Source organism: Acomys minous (assembly GCF_964271855.1).
Source record: "Acomys minous genome assembly, chromosome: 5".
Lineage (NCBI taxonomy): Eukaryota > Metazoa > Chordata > Mammalia > Rodentia > Muridae > Acomys > Acomys minous.
The window spans coordinates 30015784-30037759 of NC_140494.1; the positions used below are offsets into that span (position 1 = coordinate 30015784).

The window sequence follows — 21976 nt, forward strand, 5'->3', positions numbered from 1 at the left end:
CCAAACCAGAGAATTACTAGGACATGAGAAACTCGTGAAAGCCTTTAAGTAGCATTCAAATCTTAGAAAATAGAAAGCATTCATACTAAAACTCTAAATGTGATACTGTAGGAACAGTCCCATTAAAACTTTTTTCTTATTCATTCACAAATACTTCATAATTAAGACAAAATAGAGAATCCAGAAGAATACAGTGTTGTATAACAGCTTCCTGGAGACTAAAATGAGCCATTCTGAAAGGAAGCTGATTAAGGCAGAAATACACCCCCCAAAATAGCTTCTGAAACTGACGTCATTGTGTATGCTTAACTCTAATGAAGAAACTTTGATAAATTATATTTCTTTTTCTTATTAATTTATTCAGATTACATCTCAATTTTTATCCCCTTAGTTGTATCCTCCCATGCCTCCCTCCCTCCCTCTTTCACTCTATCCCCTTCCCCTAAATCTGTGACAGAAGGGGACCTCATCCCCCACCATATGGTCACAGCCTATCAAGTGTCATCTTGGTAGCCTGCCTATTCTTTGTCTGAGTGCCACCAGGCCTCCCCACCAAGGGGAGGTGGTCAAATATGGGCCACCAGAGTTCATGTCAGAGTCAGTCCCCGCTCTTCACACAACTGTGGAGAATGACCTGACCATTGACTAGATCTGAGTAGGAGTTCAATGTTTACTGCATGTATTGTCCTTGGTTGGTGCAGTAGGTTGAGCAGACCCCCCTGGGTCCATATCCACCCATCATGATGTTCTTCTTGTAGGTTTCTAGGACCCTCTGGATCTTTCTATTTCCCCGTTCTCCCATACTTCTCTCACCTAGAGCCCCAATATGGGGTCCTCACATCTATTCCAATTTCCTGGTAAGTGAAGACTTTCATGGGACATCCCTTTTGGGCTAATGTTCAATTAAAGTGAATATATGAGTCTTTCTGAGTCTGTGTCAACTCACTCGGGATGATCATTTCTAGTTCCACCCATTTGCCCATAAATTTCAGGATTTCCTTCTTTTTAATAGCTGAGTGGTGTTCCATAGTGTAAATGTACCACAGTTTCTTTATCCATTCTTCAATTGAGGGTCATTTAGATTGTTTCCAGGTTCTGGCTATTATGAATAAGGCTGCTATGAACATGGTTGAGCATATGTCCTTCTTGTGTGGTGGAGCATCTTCTGGGTATATTCCAAGGTGTGGAATAGCTGGGTCTTGAGGTAGCCCTATTCCCAGTTTTCTGAGAAAGCACCAGATTGATTTCCAAAGTGGTTGTACAAGTTTGCATTCCCACCAGCAATGAAGGAGTGTTGCCATTCCTCCAAATCCTCGTCTGTGCATGCTGTCACTTGAGTTTTTTATCTTAGCCATTCTGATGCGTGTAAGATGGAATCTCAGAGTCATTTTGATTTGCATTTCTCTAATGACAAAGGATGTTGAGCATTTAAGTGTTTCTCAGAGAATTCTCAACAGAGGAATATCAATAAATTATATTTCTTTAAAAAAGATTTGATAAATTGAGCCACCATGATTGTATGCTCTTTAACCTGTAGATATGCCTACAGGTATGCACTGTGCTCCAGGTTTCCAGTGTTCATAACCTGTATCATATGAGTTTTGAGTTTCATATTAGCAACTTTCTTTGATTCCTTTGTGCTCTGGTAAGCAATTCCTTCCCAATATTCTTGTAAGTAACTCCAATAAAGTTCATTAGCTCAACAAGTAGGACTTGAGTATGTTTTCAGTTCTCAATTGGGATGTGTAGATGAATAAATATGTTGCATCTGTCCAGGAAATGTGGGGATGTTTTTGGTGTTTTAGTTTTTAAGAAAGTCTGTTCAACAGTCTTGGCTATCCTGGACTCACTTTTGTAGACCAGACTGGCCTTGAACTCACAGCAATCTGCCTGTCTCTGCCTCCCAAGTGCTGGGATTAAAGGCATGCGCCACCACATCTGGCTCAGGAAATGCATTTTGTAAACTATGTGCTGAACCCATTAATATTTTCTGCAAACTTGCAAATAGAAATTTGATCCTAGAACAGTGATTTTAAACCTCTGATGAGCAAACCCTTATGGGGTAGAATGACCCTTTCACAGTGCAGGTTTAAGACTGCAGGAAAACACATTTTTTCCAGTGATCTTAGGACTGATACAACTCCTTTGTCTCCAGGCAGGTCTACCAACATAAGAGTACCTTGAAATATATTAAAGTGTTGCCACATTATGAACACTGGAAACACTATATTAGAGAGAAGACATTTGACTTATAAGGGCTCCACACAGACAGAACTTAAAGGCTTTGGGAGTCTCTGTGGTAAGGCTTCTCTCTTCCTTGCATTCAAGGAAGAGTAAGAAAAAGGTCTACAAAAGAACAAATGAAAATATAGCTTAAAATTGTCAGTGGCAGACATCATTCAGATGCCCTGTCATGGCTCTGAACTCATAACACCCCAAGAGTCAAGCAATCCAGTAGCCCTCAGAGCACTGCTACCCATCAGCAAACACTGCATATTATTGTGGTGCCCTCATGTCCTGTTTTACCTAACACTCCACTCTATATACCCCAAGAAATTAATTGGATTTCAGGTTGTTTTTTGTGGTTTTTGTTTTTGTTTTTGTTTTTGTTTTGTTTTGTTTTGTTTTTTTGCTAAGCCATTTACACAATGCTAATATTGTGCACTTCCAAGAATTCTTTTTTTTTTTAGAATTATTTATTTTTTATTATTATGTATGCAGTGCTCTGCCTGCTCGTACCCCTGCAGGCCAGAAGAGGGCACGAGATCACATTACAGATGGTTGTGAGCCACCATGTGGTTGCTGGGAATTGAACTCAGTACCTCTGGAGGAGAAACCAGTGCTCTCAACCACTGAGCCATCTCTCCAGCCCCCTTCCCAGAATTCCTATCTTGAAACAAAACTTAGTAACTGCTTTTACTAAGGAATTATCTTTATCTTAATTTCTTGGATGAGTCTATCCATACAAATATCATGAAACTATTAAACTTTAAAAAGATAACTGATAAGCAATGCATAAATTACATACTCATGTACAGTCTAGTAATCCCAAGGATGTGGTGGAAATTATTTTGAAGTACTGAAAAAAATTATTTACTCCAACTCAAAAGCATTATACTAAAATATTAGGGGTATGACTTTCACACATACTCTGGTGCCTCATATTTGACCATGTCCCCTGGAGGGGAAGACCTGGTGGCACTCAGAGGAAGGATAGCAAGCCACCAAGAGGAGACTTGATACCCTATGAGCATATACAGGGGGAGGAAATCCCTCCTCAGGAACAGTCATAGGGGAGGGGAATAAGGGGGAAACGGGAGGGAGGGAAGAATGGGAGGATACAAGGGATGGGATAACCATTGAGATGTAACAAGAATAAATTAATTTAAAAATATATTTTAAAATATTAATACTAAATTCAGGAAGACTGAAAGTTTGAACTTTAAAGTGGTGTTTTACAGTGAACAAATCCATACCATGCATAAGTTTTCCCTGATTTTCACAAGGTGAGAAAGTCATTCAACTCATGAGAAGTCACTGAAGGAGAGCATTTCGGTGTTTTCAGAATTGGAGCTTGTTGAAACACGAGACCATGGTAAGTAGAATCTTGAATAAGTACAGGCCCCTGCTTTCAAATGAACATAGACAGTTTCTATAAGTTCCTGCATAAGGAGGTTGAACCTCACACAGCAGCAAGTTGAAAATTGTGTAGACTGGCACATTCAAAATCTGGAAATAGTAACCAGCTACGCAGACACCGTGGATTCTGATTTCACATGTTCAATGGATTGAGGCCCCTCTGCCTGATGACCTTGGGATCATTTTCATAGATCAGCACAAAGTTTTGAGGGTCATTCAAATTTGTGCACAATGGAAAGACATCTTGTACCCCTCACACAATATTATTTTCTTCATTCTGTATCCATTAACTCATATAGTTTTTGTCTATGGTGGCAGCGAGCATATGATGAGGCTACCCACAATAATAGGTCCAGGTAGCCGCTCAGGTGGAGTTACGTGGAAGAGAACAGGGGCAGAGTGAGAAGGATGCATATCAATGGGGCAGGGAGAATCACATCAGAGGGTTGGTGGCCTGGTAATATTAATTTTATAAAGTTGTATTTGTTTCTCAATTTCTCTCTTAACCTGGGACTCTTATATTTGTCTGATAATAACCTTACAACACAAGAACTGAGCAGTTATTACTCTCCTCTTAACCCTCTAAGCTAATTTGCTTTATTCCCAGCTAATATCCCAGAGATACTGAAATGCTTGCACTTTGTATTTTCCCTGCTCCTGTTCCTCTCTCCTAATGTGTCTTGGACCTTCTCACTGAATTCCCCTGGATGAATCGCCCACTTCTTCTTCTAACTACCCCTCCCATGCCTGGCAGGAAGTCCAGCCTATTGTCTGCCCTGCTCCATGATCAGCTGTACACAGCTTTCTTGGCATATCAGAGATAATTGGATAACAGTGTTTACGTAACATCGGGACAAGAGAATCTCTGCACAATGATCGCAACCAGATATTAATCCACTTCCCTGATTCTGACAAGAAAATCGCTGGAAAGACATGTGTTGAAAGACTAAAAAACAAAACAAACAACAAACAGAAGCAAAAAAAAGAAAAAGCCCAATAGAATTAAATAACTGACCTGAAAGCAGGGACCAGTTTCGTACACTGGGGATTACACTTTCTTGCCTAACTCAGTAGAAAGTTTTTTCTTTTCTTCTTTGAAATTGGCTCTCATTATGTATCCTGGGTTAGCTTTGAACTCAAAATCCCTCTAGTTCAGCCTCCTCCGTGCTAGAAGAGAAAGTTCTTAATAAATATTTTATAAAAAATATCTATTCATGGGGCTGGAGAGATGGCTCAGCAGTTAAGATCACTGTCTGCTCTTCCAGAGGTCCTGAGTTCAATTCCCAGCAACCACATGGTGGCTCACAACCATCTATAATGTAATATAATGCCCTTTTCTGACATATAGGTGTACATGCAAATAGAGTACTCATATACAATAAAATATCTGTTCATATAACACAGAGAAGATAAAAATGTGGCTAGGCCTGAGAGATCAGTGAGTGAGTGTGAGACTTGACTGTGGCTCCCTTGCACCTGTGTGAATCCCTATTCAGCACACCAGCATTAAGGTAAGCAGAGAGAAAAGTGAATGTGCATACTTAACAACCCAAAAACTCTCAATTTTCAGAGCCAGGGTTTGCAAACTCTTTGGCTAAGGGCCAGGCTCTTTATTTTACTGTACCATGAAAGCAGCCCTGTGTGATATGTAAATGAATCAGTGCAGTTACGTTACAATAAAACTTTATTTATATCAACAAGACACAGGCCAGATTTGCACTGATTTATGCTTTCAGATCTCATTTTTATGAAATCTGATTTCCTAAAACTGACTTATGAAAATCAATTCACTGATTTATGCTTTCAGATCTCATTTTTAGTTTAAACTGATAAAAGATATGAGTAAAGAATACAATTTGGTATGTTGGGTATATGTAGAAATTTACATGGATGAAGCATTGAAAGATATCTTTCTCCTGAGTCTATGAAGTGGAATCAGTTTTTATGAAATAGTTCAGGGGACCAAGCATATGGCAGATGTTAAATTCTTAGAGTAATTCTTTGACAGGTCATAGGAAGTAGCTTATGATAGTAAGCTACTTAGATCTTAGATAGATTAAGAGGGTTAATTGATATTGCTTAAGGGTGAGGCCGTTGAATAGCTTCTTCATATATATTTATATCTAATCATAAGATGCTAGGTCAGATACAGGGCTGAGAGGTGTATGGCTTCAAAGAGGCTTATACAGCCCAAGATGATACTCATCTCTTGTCTGCAATGTCCTAAATCTCCGTAATCTTAAGGCTTCCCTATTTGGCCTTCTGGAATCTTCAACACAGGTGCAGCTGCTTCTGTCTCTACTACTTTCATCCCTCTCCCCTTCTCCCCACCTCCTTGGGAACTTCAGTTCACAGTGCGCATTTAAAATCAGGAGCAGCTGGGCGGTGGTGGCGCACTTCTTTAATCCCAACTCTTGGGAGGCAGAGGCAGGCAGATTGCTGTGAGTTCAAGGCCAGCCTGGTCTACAAAGGGAGTCCAGGACAGCCAAGGCTACACAGAGAAACCCTGTCTCGAAATCATCATCATCATAATCAGGAGCAGTCATGATACTTTATTAGCTTTTTTTTTTAAAGTAGGTTCGGGTTATTCAACCAAAATTGCCACCCATCATCCTACCTTTCATGTTTTTGCGTATTTTGTTGCATACTACATGTTGATAGAAATGGCATCTTTGGTCTCAAAGTAAGAGCTTAAGTATTTCATTATGAAGCAGGGTTCCATGGACTTTTGTGGGTGTTCCATTTACTTTTTGCTGTATAATGTAGAGACTCAAAACAGTACTCTTTTTATTGTCTCTCATGGTGATCAAAGGGTCTTGGAAAGGCTTGGCCAAGCCGGTCTGGCTTAAGGCTTTCCTTCCCTCAGTGACACAAGGAGAACGGTATCAGTTAGGAGTTGGTTAGTGCTGGTCAGGGCTGGTCACTCATACATCTGCTGCTATTTCAGAACACCTCACACACCATACCCTCCCATGCGTATGCCGGGTATTCAAGTGAAGTTCTAACTGCCTCTTTTTTCTTTTACTGAAGCTGTTTCCTCTACCTCTTCTCTACGTTGGAAACCATATAAGTGGCTTATCAAGCACAAGAAAATTAAGGTACAGTTCCAGGTGACAATGGGGAGGAGTCTCCATTGCCTCCAGTGGGGGATGGATTTTCCAAGCTTTTGCTTGCATGTTGTCTTGGTTTGCTTTCTGTTTCTGTGATAAACACCATGGCCAGGAACAGCTTGAACAGGAGAGGGGTTTTTTGTTGTTGTTGAGACCCATGCTTATTAGATTTCTGGACAGTCATGTCTCCACATAGAATATGAAGTTTGTATGTGACAGACAGGGATGTGATTACCTAGGTCAGTACTAATATGATCACAGTAACTTTGGTTTTATCATGGCTTTATAGAGGACAGGAATACTCTGTCAGACTGGATGTAAGGAAAAAGTGAATAACAAACAATAGTTACAAGTACAGTCTTTTTATTTCACCTATGTTTTATTTCATCTGTGTTTATTTCACTGTCCTTTGATTAATTTTATTAAAAGCTACTTTGAAAAATAAAAATATAGAAAGACCACTCTATCCTACCAAACTACTAATCAGGAAGTGTGGTCTGAAATGTACAAATAAGAAAATGAGGGTCTGGAGAGATGGCTTGGTGTTGAGAGCACTGGCTGTTCTAGAGGTCCTGAGTTCCATTCCTAACACCCACATGGCTGCTCCAAGTGATAAAACACCCTCACACAGACATGCATGCAGGCTATACGCCCATGTTCATAAAATTCATGCAGGCAAAACACCATGCACATAAAATAGAAATAAGTAATTTTAAAAAGGAAAACAAAGCCAGGCATGGTGGCACACGCCTTTAATCCCAGCACTTGGGAGGCAGAGGCAGGCAGATCGCTGTGAGTTCGAGGCCAGCCTGGTCTACAAAGTGAATCCAGGTCAGCCAAGGCTACACAGAGAAAGCCTGTCTCGAAAAGAAAAAAAAGAAAAGAAAAGAAAAGGAAAGGAAAAGACAGGAAAGGAAAACAAGACTTGTGCAAAAGCTGACAGATGACTGTGTGTGTGTGTGTGTGTGTGTGTGTGTGTGTGTGTGTGTGTGTGTGTCTATGTGTGTGTAGGTTACTGTTGGTGTGCCAATGCATCTGTGGATGTCTGGGGCATTACTTTGATTAGGTTAGTGAGTCTAGGAAAACTCATGTTAACTAGGTGAGACCACTCCCTGGGCTGGAACCCTGGACTGTGAATGGAGAAGCTGAGCTGAGCTGAGCAGCTGCCTTCATTGCTCTGTCTCCTGATTATGTAGTGATGTCATCAGTTGCTTCAAGCGCTTGCCACGTTGACATCCCTCCTGCCATTATGGACTGTTCTCTCAGACAGTGAGCCAAAGTGAAAGCCTTCTGCCTTAAACTGCTTTTGTAAAGGTCTTTTCCCAGCAATAGGAAAAGAAACTACACAGGAGAGAGGTGCTTTCCTTTACCACACTCCATCTTATTTTGGAGATAGGCTAGATAAGCTGGCCAGCAAGTCCCAGGGATCTGCCTGTCCTGGTCCTCAATGTTGCCTTTACAGATGCCTGGACCTGCCCCTTTATTTGGGTGTTAGAGAACCAGGCTCAATACCTCATGATTTTGTGACAGACACTCCACCTATTGAGCCATCTTCTTCTTCCCCCCCCCCAACATTGTACTTTGAAGCACCAAAAAAAGGGGGGCTTAAATTTTTAAGTAAAGTATATATAATATAAAGTTTATCACTGTACCTGCTTTAAGTGTACAATTCAGGTGCATAAAGAATATTCACACCCACGTACACTCATAGCCTTTGGGAGTCTGAGGCAGGATTGCTGAGCATTCAAGGCCAGCCTTTGCTATATAATGAGTCTGAAGTTAGTCTTGAAGAGAGCCTCATCTCTAAAAGAGTAGACGTACAGTGTAGCCATCACCATTATTTATTTCAGAAACTTTTTCATCATCCCAAATAGAAACTCTGAATCCATTAAACAATAATCTCCTTATCTTAGTTACTGGTAATCTCAACTTCTCAGTCTCCTCTCTCTCTCTCTCTCTCTCTCTCTCTCTCTCTCTCTCTCTCTCTCTCTCTCTCTCTCTCTCTCTCCTCACTGAATTGGAAACTTGTTGGTGAGGTTGATTGGCTAATGAGCTTCTGGCACCTGCTGGTCTCCCAGTGCTGAGATTATAGGCATATAACAAAACATGGCTGGGAGTGTGCAAGTGAGTGTGAGTGTACATGTGCGTGTGAGTGCAAGTGCCCATAAAGGTCATAGGAGGGTGTCAGATCCCCTGGAACTGGAGTTACAGGTGGTTGCGAGCTTCCATGGATGTGCTGGGAACTGGAACTGGGTCCTCTGCAAGAACAGCAAGTGCTCTTAATCACCAAGCCCTCTCTCCAGCCCCTTCACTTTATTATTCTCCAACATGGTTTTGTCGCTCTTGGTCATTTGAATTTCTCCATTGATTTTGAAATAAATTTGCCAGTTTCTGCAGAGAAAGAAAAAGCCAGGAGAGCTTTGACGGGCTTTGTGTTAAATCAGTGGCTCAGTTAGGGTTTCTACTGCTATGAAGAGGCATCATGACCATGGCAACTCTTAGAAAGGAAAATATTTAATTGGGGCTGGCTTACAGTTCAGAGGTTTAGTCCATTATCATCATGGTGGGAAACGTGCCAGCGTCTGGGTAGACATGGGGCTGGCGAAGGAGTTATGTTTGTGGTTGTTTTATGAACTTGTGTTTCAGTTTCTCTCTTAACATGTTTAGCATCCAAATAATTGAGACTGGACTGTTATATATGTTTAACAAGCTTTACAGCATAACAACTGAACAATGAAAGCCTATATTAACCCTCTAAGCTAGTCTGGCCTCCTCTTTGCCGAAATTCCTGAGATAGCTGCATTGATGGCTTTCTCTGCTCCAGCTGTAGCTCGTGTCTCCTGGACCCCTGCATGTGGCCGATCCCCTACTTCTTCCTCTGTCTCCTCCCCTGGCTGGCAGGAAGTCCGGCCCTATTCTCTCCCCTGCTCAGTGATTGGCTGTGAAGCTGCTTTATGGACATATCAGGGGACAGTTGGGGAGCAACTTTTAGACAGGAGATTCTTTGTTGTTGTTTTGTTTCGAAACAGGTTTTCTCTGTGTAGCCTTGGCTGTCCTGGACTCACTTTGTAGACCAGGCTGGCCTGGAACTCACAGAGAGCTGCCTGCCTCTGCTTTCCAAGTGCTGCAATTAAAGGCGTGCGCCACCACTAGCCTGCTTTAGACAGGAGATTCTTAGAACAAGGATTGCAACCAGATATGGGGGCAGGGGCGGAGGCACAGAAATCAGCACTTGAGTGTTTACACAGTGCACAATAACATTCTGCCTACAGAGCTGAGTGTTCTGCGTCTTGATCCACAGGTAGCAGAAGTGACTCTGAGCTACACTGGGCAGAGCTTGAACATATGAGATCGCAAAGCCACCCCCCACAGTGACACTACCTCCAGCAAGGCCACAGCTACTCCAACAAGGCTGCAGCTCCTAATAGTGCCACTCCTTCTGGGCCAGGCATTCAAATATATGAATGAGTTTGGGGGAGGGGCATTCCTAACCAAACTACCACAGTCAGTTTCTGAAAGAGGCACAAAAATCATTCAATCTGTATTTTGTGACTTAATATGATTTGTTGATGGAAAATATTACAATGAATGTTAACTCATATTTAATTTGAAAAAAAAATCACCTTAATTAAAAATGTTTACCATTGCCAGGTGGTGGTGCATGCCTTTAATCACAGCACTCGGAAGGCAGGGGTAGGCAGATCTCTGTGAGTTTGAGGCTAGCCTGGTGTACAGAACAAGTTCCAGGACAACTAACTTTACACAGAGAAAGCCTATCTCAGAAAAACAAACAAACAAACATGTTTACCATGTTTAGAACAAAAGTAACAACTGACCCTGTGTGTCTCAGGGTTAGGGTTGAATCTTTCCTGACAGCTGTTCAATGTTTACCATGCTCAGGACATTTACAACTCCACTCACTTCACTCCTGGAAGCCATCATACTTGGGTGAGTTTGGTTCTCCTTTTTTTTTTTTTTCCCGTTCTTTCAATATGTTTCATATGTAATGTGTTTGCTTGGGTGGGTTGGAGTTGGATTCTTATATGTTACATGTGGGCATATGAGACTATGTATGTGCATGGGGAAGACATGGGTTGATATCCTGTGCTTTTCTCTATTGCCCTGCACTGTTGTATGAGACAAGCTCTCTTACTGAACCTGGAGCTCACGGGTTGGCTAGAGTGACAAGCCAGCAAGGCCCAGAATCTGCCTGACTCTGCCTCCTGGGTTTGGGCCGTGGGCTAGTTTTCCCATGAGTCTTAGGGATCTGAGGTCAGAACCTCAGGCTCCTGCTTACTTAACAAGACTTTACCTCCTGAGGCCTCTTCCCAGTCCTACTGTGTTATTTTTACCTCACCATGGGGTCTTCTTTCTGAGGAATTGATTTGAATTGCTACTTGCTGCAACTTAACGAAAAATTATGTGTTCATTTTTTTTAAGTCAACTGCGGCTGGGGAGGTGGCTCAGGGGTTCAGAACACTGGCTGCTCTTCCAAAGGTCCTGAGTTCAATTCCCAGCAACCACACGATGGCTCACAACCATCTATAATGAGGTCTGGTACCCTCTTCTGGTGTGCAGGCATACATGCAGGCAGAACACCATTTTTATACTTAAAATTATATATAATGTGGATTATGTATAATCCACAGTGCATTATAAATTTAGAATGGAGGCAATGTCCATTGAGGAACATTCTTTTAGTACCTCAAGTTAATCATTGATAATAACAGATAATCACTGATATTCTCTTAATTGGTGTTACATGTCATGATAAAGAAATCAAGGAAAGAAAACACAAACATCTGTGCACACATTTTAACCACATAAGGCCAAAGCATTCATGTCCGTTATAATCCTCGTTTCTGCAACTGGTCAGGCCTGAGGGCACTCAAAGAAAGAATAAGCAGGCTACCAAGGTGAGACTTGAGCGCCTATGACCGTATAGAAGGGAAGGAGGTCCCCCTCGGTCATAGACCTAGAGGAGGGGAATAATAGGGTGAAAGCAGGAGGGAGGGAGGAACAGGAGGATGCAAGTGATGGGATAACAATTGAGTTGTAATCTGAATAAATTAATAAAATAAATAAATAAATACCAGAACATTTTATACATAATAAATAATTTTTTTAAAGTCAACTGTTTTCATGCTTCTCTAATATCATAATGGGGACTATTTAAATGTTTATTTTACAGCAGACAAATAACATTGTATTGGAAAATTATATAAGAGGTAACAACCACCCTTAACAGATACGAATCTGTATGCTGAGCTGGATAGAATTAACAGTGACAAAGAACTACCCGCAGACAGGGGAGGCAGGCAGAAGAGCAGGGGACACAGTTCTGATACGCCATGACATGATGCCAGAATACATTTTTTTTTAATTTTTGGTGGTTTTTTTGAGACAAGGTTTCTCTGTGTAGCCTTGGCTGTCCTGGAATCCAGTTGTAGACCAGCCTGGCCTGGAACTCACAGCAATCCACCTGCCTCTGCCTCCTGAGTCCTGGGATTAAAGGTGTGTGCCACCACCACTCCTGGCTTACATTAACATTTTACAAATGTTGATATAGATTTTTCTTATGAGGATACTCAGACTGACCTCTGAAAATACAAATGTTGATTTTGCAGTAAAGATTCTCTGGTGGTGAAATTTAGTTAAAGGTATAATGGCTCGAGGTTTTTTGTTTTGGTTTGGTTTGTTTGCTTAATTGGTTGGTTGGTTGTTTTGTTTTTCTTCAAGTCAGGGTTTCTCTTTGTAGCTTTGCCTGTCCTGCAGTCACTTTGTAGACCAGGGTAGCCTCAAACTCACAGTGATCCACCTGCCTCTGCCTCTCCAGGATGCTGGGATTACAGGCATAAAGTACAATGTTTCAAGCCCTCACTTGTGCAGCAGACCCTCTTCTGTACTTCCTCCCAGCATCTTTTCAAGGAGAACAGAATTATAATTAGATTAAGGAAACATCTTAAGAAATAAGTAAATTTGGCCTGATTTATACTTTCAGAGCTTTTTCAACATGAGCATGTTAACTGTCAGCTTTTAGCTATGAAGCCCCTGATGTCTGTTTTCGGGGTTAAAAAAAAATAAAACCCATAATTCATGGGTTTTTTTTTCTCTCCACCCCTTCCATTTCTTTTTTCTGGCTACAGGAAACAATATTCATTGTACATCATCCTCAGCATCTTAGCCAGCGTTCTTAGCGTTTTCACAGCACCCAGGTGAGACTTGCCCTGACCCGCTGCTCAATGGCATCTTTGTGTTTTTGACAAAAGACAGCTCTGTCCTAGGAATCTTCCATTTCCTTCTGGCTGCAGCTGGGTGGAGCAGCCAGGAGACCACTCTGTTGAATTAGTGGCATTCCCGTGTGTTCCTGTGAGCATCAAAAAATGGTCCCACATTCACCAGAGTGCTTCTGAGACCACGTACAGACATATATGACTGTGGCCATGGGCAGAAAGGACAGTTGGCAAAGTGGTCCAACGTAATTTAAATATTATGAGACTTTTTGTGTGTCACTCCTTGAATTGAGTGATTGCCAGACACTGAAAATATATTTAAATATCTAAAGACAATTTCCAGGGCTGTGGCTCAGTGGTAGAACACTGACTAGCGTGTACAGGACTGTGGGCTAGATCCTCAGTGCCACAAAGGCAATGGGGGACTAAGAGAAGTTTTTTCTCTAAAACGATAGAATGCAGAAGCTATAATGTGTAAAATACAACTCTTTGGGGCTGGAGAGATGGCTTGACAGTGAAGGAAGGCACTTGCCACCAAGCATGGTGACCTGAGTTCCATTCCCAGGACGTACATTAAAGATGGAGATTGTGCTCTGCCATGTGTGTGTCAGCCACACACTTCGCCATGCGCACAAATAAATGTAATAGAAAACTTTAAAAAATATGAGTATACTTTTAGAGTATTGTAGGACAAGAAATGACTAGGGATGCAAGATGCACTTTAATTGGTAATGATAATGAGAGAGGCCCTAACAGGAAAAAAAAATGACCTGTTTTTACCCCATAAACATTGAAGTGTTTACTGAGTTATACGAAGATGTTTCAGCTGGTCACTTGGGGCTGTGGCTGAATCCGTTATAGATTATGAAGTGAATGTGATAAATATAAGGGAGTCTGCGTACATCTGTGTAAAGTTTGAGTTAAATATATTGAGAGCTGATGGATGGCAGGTGGTGAAATATTTATTCTCATTTATTGAAGGGAGAATGAGTGAGTGAATGGGAGAAATGGAAAGGCCAAACTCTAGTGGGACACGAGCCCTGGCCTTGGGACTTACAGAGTCAGTGGGTTATTAACTGTGCTTTGATTCTGCCACTGGGGAATAAGGCCTTCTGTTAACAAACCAGGCTCTTGGAAGACACTCATTTGACCATCCCTACAGTAGGGGAAAATACATGTGTTGTGTTGCAACTGAGGAAGAGGGATTTTTTAAATGGATTTTTTTCTGATTTAACCCCCTGACACACACACAAAGTGCAAAAGATTCATAATCCATCATGCTTTGTAGATGCTGTTTCTTCAAATGTCACCAGCATAGATTCATTCTTAAAGAAATAATAGAAAACTAACATTTATTAAAGTATAGGCTGATGAAGAATCTACATGTTTTAAGGAATATGTTACTAAATATTTGTGGTGGCAGGAGTAATTCATTTTTATTTATTGTTTAAATAAATACTTCTAGCTTTTGGTTTTTAATTTATTACGTGTGTGTGTGTGTGTGTGTGTGTGTGTGTGTGTGTGTGTGTAAAGTTGCACTTACGCCATAATGAATCAGAGGACTACTTTATAAGCAACAATAAAATCTTTTTATGATGAAAACTTTCAAACATATACAGAAGTTTGGAGAATAGTATGACAATCCCTTGTTTAAATAGTTATTGATATTTAATTCATGTCTCTTTGATAGGAGAAGTGGGTAATGACTGTTAATACATCAACAGCACAAAAGGTGACAAGACCGTGCCAATTGGATTAAAACTAAGCTGTCACTAATCTCATTTTCATCACAGGCCACTGAATTCAACCACTGGAAGAATGTCTTGCTTATCACAGTTTCTTCTTTCCTGTCTTTTGGGGTAAGAAGCTGTACATAAGCACAAGAGTTGGTCGTTAGAATCTCTTGACAAACCAGATCTAAATATGCCTTCTGTCTGTCTGTTCTGCCAGAGTCGTGTTTCCTGTGTTTCTTTTGGCTTTCTCTGGACAGTGCACCCTTACACACACACACACACACACACACACACACACACACACACCAGCTCTGCTTTTTGCAGGTTCAAGCACACATGGGCCTCCGTTAACTGTTTCTTTAGCTTTGTTGGATTTAATAGTTTTCTGGGTGATGGAGTTCTTATAATGTGCGTGTGTGTGTATGTGCCCGCGCGCGCTCCTTCCCCCATCCCCCACCGCCCACCCCCCCACCCCCCCCCACCCCCGTGTGCAGGTTACTAGCTCTGGGGCTGTGCACAAGCTGCTTAGCCTCTCTGAGCCTCGAGCTGCTTTGTCTTTGGAATGGGAACAGGAGCTAGAGCATCAGGTGCGTGAGACTGGGGTATGCACGCTGGGGACTTCATTGCAAAGTGGACGTGGAAATACTAAACACACAGAGAGGGGTCAGCCGGAAATGCTGAACTCAGCACTGCGGAGCATGCCTGGAGCTCCCTCACCTGAGAGGCTGAGGCAGGAGATTTTAAAGGTGATGGCCAGACTGAGTCAGAAGGAGAAGGAGGAAACAAAAAAGAACAACAACAACAACAACAAAAACAATGCTCTTGGGGTTGCTAATATCTCTTTCTAGGTTTGGTTTTCTTTTGGCTTTCTGGAGAAAGGATCTCATGTGTTCCAGGCTTGAGTTCCTGTTGGCCTGACTCCGCCTCCAGAATGCTGGAATCACAGGCTCACGCCACCATGCCAAGCTAGTACTGTCTCTCAAAACCCATTGAGCTCTGCTGTCTGCTCTCTCTTCAGGCAGACTTGTCAGTAGTTTTTCTTCTCTTCCATGTACTTTGCTTTAAGTTGTTAAGTTTTAATTACAAAACTATGTTTTTAGAAGCTCCAGCCTTGGCATAATGAACTATTCAATGTTCAGCCTCCTTTAGGACTGTTAGTGAAAAGCTGAGGTCCTGAACAATGACTCCCGAGGCTGTAGGGTGATATCACAGCCAGCGGGTTATCCTCCCTACAGCCTCGGGAGTCATTGTTCAGGACCTCAGCTTGTGTTGTTCACTGTGCAGGCATCTCAGGGCTGGTGTCAGGTGCAGCCCACGGGCGGGCCCAAGAGAGACATCCGGAGCCCTTAGTTAATGTTATCACTTCTAAGTTTGTGTCCCAAGCGTCTTTTTCTCAGCCACCAGACTTTTGTTGAATTTATTGGAATTAAAATTTTAAAATACTGCATTGAAATTTCCCTTTACAGTTTAACATGTATTTGTTTAGAGTGTGTGCATGCAGCCGTAGTGTACATGAGGACTTTGCTCTCTTCGACCACATCAATTCCGGGAATTGGGCACAGGTTGTCAGGCTTGGCGGCAAGAGCCTTTATCTGCTGAGCTGTCTCACTGTACTTTACTACATTTTAAATAAGCTTATTACAAAGCCAATAGAATGTTGAAGATGCAGGTGAGGACAGACTAGCCTTCTGGAAACTTAGCTGTGTGGGTAAGGCTTTGCAAACAGGCTGTGGGGCTGAGTGCCTCAGGAAGGTCGAGGGACGAGTGGAGCTCTATGCTCAGTGCATGCGGGTAAAATGCAGGCTAAGCTTCAGGCTGGCAGCCTCAATTTGAAAAAAAGTGCTAGGCTAAGAGATGACAGGTCCAGCTCTTTCCTGTTGCCCAAGCAGATTATCCTAGTCTACTTCTGACCTGTCAAGGACCTTTAATCTTCCCCGAGGAAGCAATACTCTCCTTAATAGAAACACAAAGGTATCAGACTTCCCTACTCAGAGTGCCCGGAGTTTTGCCATACCCCTACCCCCACCCCTAACCCGTGTCTCTCTCTGCCCCTCTCTATCTGTCTGTCTGTCTGTCTGTCTGTCTCTGTCTCTCTGTCTCTGTCTCTCTGTCTCTGTCTCTGTGTCTCTGTCTCTCTCTGTCTCTGTCTCTGTCTCTGTCTCTGTCTCTCTCTCTCTCTCTCTCTCTCTCTCTCTGTGTGTGTGTGTGTGTGTGTGTGTGTGTGTGTGTGTGTGTGTGTGTAGCTTAATTCTCTAAAGTCGGCTACCTTGTTTGTAGACACAGGCAGCTTCTCTCTGGAAGTTGGCCACCCAACCCTAGGGATGCACCTGTCTCCCAGTGCTGGGCTTGTAAGTACAGTACCATGCCTAGCTTTCCCCCACCTCCCTCTTCATGAGTTGGAGAGATTGAACTCAAATCCTTGCGTACTATACCAATTATATCAAAAATAAGCAAATAAATATAAATACAAACAGAAACCAAGCAGTGTCATTTTCCATGTATGTTGGTTAGTTTTATGTCCACTTGACACAAACTAGAGTCACCTGAATGGAGGGAGCCTCAATTGAGAAAATGCCTCCGTGAGACCTGGTTGTGGGGCATTTTCTTAATCAGTGATTGATGGCGAGGGCCCAGCTCACTGTGGGCGGGGCCATCCCTGGGTTGGTTGTCCGAGGTTCTATAAGTTTCTATCAGGCTGAGCAAGCCATGTGGAACAAGCCTGTAAGCAGCACCCCTCCGTGGCCTCTGCATCAGCTCCTGTCTCCAGGTTCCTGCCCTGCTTGAGTTCTTGTCCTGACTTCCTTCAACGATGAGCAAGTGAGTGCGGTGGAAGTATAAGCTGAATAAACCATTTCCTCCCCATGTTTCTTTGGGTGTGGTGTTTCATCACAGCAATAGTGACACTAAGACACCACGTATGGAATTAATGGAGGCTCTTTTAGGTCAATGTCTTGGTCTGATCCTGCGTCCTCTATAGGTAATTATATGCACATAAAACATTTCTTTAAACATAATTTATTGTGTATGTGTCCATGTGTGTAGTGCATGTGCATGTGTCTCCATGTGTGTGACGTCCATAGGTTGACACATGGCTCTCTACCTTGCTTTCTGACACAGGGTCTCCCATTGAACCAAGAGATGCCTGATTTGTCTAGATTGGGGGGTGGTGCAGCAAACCAAAGACCCTCTCTCCTCTTTCTGTCCTCCAATTCTAGGATTACATGTGTGCACCATCCCACCTCAGGCTCGAAACGCTAGTCCTCATCCTTGCCTAAATAATTAATATATTCTCCCTCTTTGGTGACATCTAGTGGGCATATTGAGAAGTGCAGCCTCTGTCCCCAAACCCTGTCATAGGTAGGACTGGGGCTTCTTCCCAGCAACCCCAGTTTCTTAGAGGGATTTCCTCCTCTAGCTCAACACAGCTGAGAGTAAATGTCCTGGCTTCTCATACTCCTGGCAGATGCCGACTGCGATCTCAGGTCCCCATCTACTGAATCTTCAGACAGGCCATGGTGTTTTCCAGCGTGGTTTGACTAGAACTGTGGGGTTCGGGTTTTTTCAGCAGAAATAAAAAGAAAGAATATCCATGCTTTCCCTTGTGGAAGACTGAACTCACCTTCAGAAGCCACGGGATTCAGCCTGGCTTGTGGTTTCCTGGGATGCACAGCATATGCTGGGCACGCTAAGCTCCTCCCGGTTAGGTGGTGTGGGTTAGCTCCTCGAATCACCAAGGTCAGGCAGAGCTGCACTTAGTGACAGGAACATGGGGCTGAGTTTTAAACACCCATTCATTTTATCCCTGGATAACATTATTTACAGACCTTTAAACTAGCATTGAGTTCATTAACAGTATAATGATTGAAAATACACATAGATTATATTCTGGGGGGGGAGGGGTTGGCCTCATGTAACCTAGGCTGGCCTTGATGTGACCAAGGCTATTCTTTACCTCCTGAGCCTCTGGTTTCCAGGACTATAACCGCCCCCTCCACTGAGATGATGACGGGCATACGGGACCATGCCAGGTCCTACGAACAGACTTTTCTTAAGTGCCCAAGTTCAGCGTCTAAATACTAGTGCTTCATTTACAGAGCAAATGACATCCTATAAAAACAGGGACACTGGCCAGGCAGAGTGGTGAATGCATGTCTTTAATCCAAGGACTTGGGAAGCAGAGACAAGTGTATCTCTGAATTCAAGGCCAGTTTTGTCCACCTAGTGAGTTCCAGACCAGCCAGGGCTACACAGAGAGATCCACCCTCAAATGAATCTTAAACAAATGGATCTCAGACAGAAAACAAACAATGCAGCGGGTCACCAAAAACAAAGACAAAAGACCCCCCCCCAACAAAACAAAAGAGAGGGGAGTGGCTGAGAAGGGGATAGTAGTAATGGATGTGCTCAAATTACACTATATACTTGTATGATGATGTCATAATGAAATGTGTGGAATTAATATATCTTGATTAAAAACCCTTTCCTCCACCCCTCTCATTTTATGGACGCACATGAGAAATGCAGGACACGTAATCAGGAGGTTTGGCTCAAGCACAGCTGAACTTTTTCTTGTAAAAAGCCCAATGAAGGCTGGGTACGGTCCACACGCCTTTAATCCCAGTGCTCAGGAGGCAGAGGCAGGAGTATCTCTGTGAGTTCAAAGCCAGCCTGGTTTGTAGACAGCCAAGGCTACACAGAGAAACCCTTTCTCAAAAAACCGAAACCAAAAGAAAAGAAAACCAAAACCCAATGATAAATGTCTAGATCCAGGTTCTAGAACCTTCACAAGCCCCAGACCAGGCTGGTGGTCGCGCTGCCTGTCCCCTGCCCTCTGGTTTCTGCTGATGGACTCCACAGTTATTTGCAGCTATTCCAACTCAGCTCTGACCACAGCAGCGGTTGGAGCTATCAAGGTAAGTGATGGAGCCTTGCACTAAACAAGCATCTAACACTTTACACCTGGGTGGGAACCAGATGGTAGCCATGTGCTGGAAGCTGCTTTTGCTGTGGGCAGAGATGCATCTGGTGTAGAGGCTTGTGGCTCTCGGGAGGCTTCTTGTGATCCCTCTGTTGATCCAGTGTATGAGTGAGGTTGCTAACTCAAAAAAGAAAGAGAGTGCTACTTTAAAATTAAAGGCAGGTGAGGGCATAATTTGGGAAAACCAAGTAACAACTGGAAAGAAAAATAACCCAAACATTCACAATAACTCTGGATCCTTCTATTTCCCCATTCTCCCATACTTCTCTCACCTAGAGTCCCAATAGGATGTCCCCGCATCTATCCCGATCTCCTGGCAAGTGAAGACTTTCATGGGCCATCCCTCTTTGGGCTAGTGTTCAGTTATAAGTGAATATATATCATGTGTGTCTTTCTGGGTCTGGGTTAACTCACTCAGTATGATCCTTTCTACTTCCATCCATTTGTCCGCAAATCTCAGCCCTGCTTCCGTTTACTTTTTAAGGCTTCTAGAACATGACACTTAGGCTTTCAAACTACTGTTAGAATAACCTTTAGTACCAGAAATCACTCACTCAGAGAAGTGAAAAGTAGTTTTTGTTGTTGTTGTTGTTGTTGTTGTTGTTGTTGTTGTTGTTGTTTCAAAGTTGTTTCCTTTATCTCTAAGTTTTCTTCTTGGAGTTCTTTCAGAAATGATTTTAAGACTTTTCCTTCTCTTCCACGTATAGCCAGCAGAGGGCACCCTAAGAACAGCATTTGTATCTGGATAGAAAGTCGCATTTTCAGGAAGGTGTGTAGTCAATGAAATCTGCAGTCAGGGTTCTGAATGAAGGTTAGGTGGGCTGTCAGGTGCATGAGGTGGTGCTAATTTGACACACCTGTGGAGGTGAAACCTCAGATGGAGAACTGCCTCTATCGGACTGGCCTGTGGCCGCTTCTGGGAGGTATTTTCCTAATTTGGGGTAGAGATACTTGCCCCCCCCCCAAAGCTGGATGAACTGCGTCTGATCCCCAGAACCCCCGAGGATGGAAGGAGTAAACTGGCTCCTGAATGTAGTCCTCTGACCTCTGACCTCTGCGTGAACACGTAGATATATATCTCACTAGCCCCAGGGACACCAGGGCCCCTTCATTTTGCTATCGGACTATTAGAAGAGTGGTCCCCACAGAGGAACCTGTCTCCCAGGAGGGGGTACAAAGCCTATGTAAGATGCAGACTGCCTTGTCCTGGGCAAGCTCTCTGAGACAGTGTTCTGAGTGCTAGGCAGCCTGCTGTACCACCTAGCAGACAGACTAGAGACCAACAAGGATGCGCCACCTCTCACATAGCTCATGCTGACTCCACCCTGGGAGGACAGCGCGTGATTTCTGTTTAGTGGCTCTCTAGAGTCTCCTGTGCTTTTCTATGGCTGATTTTAATTTGTCTCCGTGCCCCCGTGATGAAATGTAATCACAAACGTTAGCAGCTTCCTGTGAAATTTGTAAGTCCTTCTAGAAAATTATCAACTGAGATTGGTCTGGGGAGACTCCTTAAGTTTACAGCTGGTAGAAAGGGAAGCGGCCTCGTGGCTTGAGCGGGGAAAATGTCTCCTATAGGCTCGGGCGCTTGAACGCTTTCTTCCGGATTGGTGCTGCTGCTAAGAGAGGGTTATGGATGGAGCCTTCTTGGAGTAGGCACATCCCTGGGAACAGAGAGCCTTTGAGGGTTCCTAGCCGGGCCCCACTCTCCGCGCTCCTCCATTCTCACCCAGTATGTGCACAACATGTGATCGCTCTGCTTCCTGACTGCCAGGCTGGCCTCACACCCTGCTGCCGTGCATCCCTCTCCTGGCATGATGAACCGAGCCCCCTCTAGAACCGTAAGGCAGAACAAGCCCTTTCTTCTCTAGGTTTCCTGTTGTCAGAGTGTTTTGTCACAGCACCAAAGATGTAGCAAATAACAGGCTTCATCTCTAAATGTCTGAACAAATTGGTCTCAGTCAGAAATTAAATGATTCAAGCTGATAAGCATAGCACAATTTAAAAATAGAGCAGTCAGCCAGCAGGCAATGGTGGCACACGCCTTTAATCCCAGCACTTGGGGAGGCAGAGGCAGGCAGATCGCCGTGCGAGTCCAGGGCAGCCGCCTGGAAACTGGAGCTGTAGCAGCCGTTTTATACCAAAAGACATAGAAAGCTTGCAGCAAAAAGCAGGAGCTACAGTGTGGTGTGCACACCCGTAACTCTAACTGTTCCAGAGGCTAAAAGAACAATACAGAATATCAGCGAAACAACTCTTTGAAAAAAATAAAATTGACAAACCCTT

The 21976-nt window shown here is 43.2% G+C and overlaps 1 protein-coding gene across 1 annotated transcript; it reads left to right on the plus strand.

Annotated features, from left to right (window-relative positions):
* Window positions 1-3477: 3477 nt before the first annotated feature.
* SLC35D2 (solute carrier family 35 member D2) lies at window positions 3478-20763 on the plus strand (the record flags this gene model as incomplete). Its single annotated transcript, XM_084781731.1, has 7 exons — window positions 3478-3506; window positions 4498-4570; window positions 6670-6737; window positions 10626-10697; window positions 12896-12964; window positions 19493-19628; window positions 20662-20763. The coding sequence occupies 7 exons, from the start codon at window positions 3478-3480 to the stop codon at window positions 20761-20763; spliced, it is 549 nt and encodes a 182-aa protein (XP_084637857.1).
* Window positions 20764-21976: the final 1213 nt, after the last annotated feature.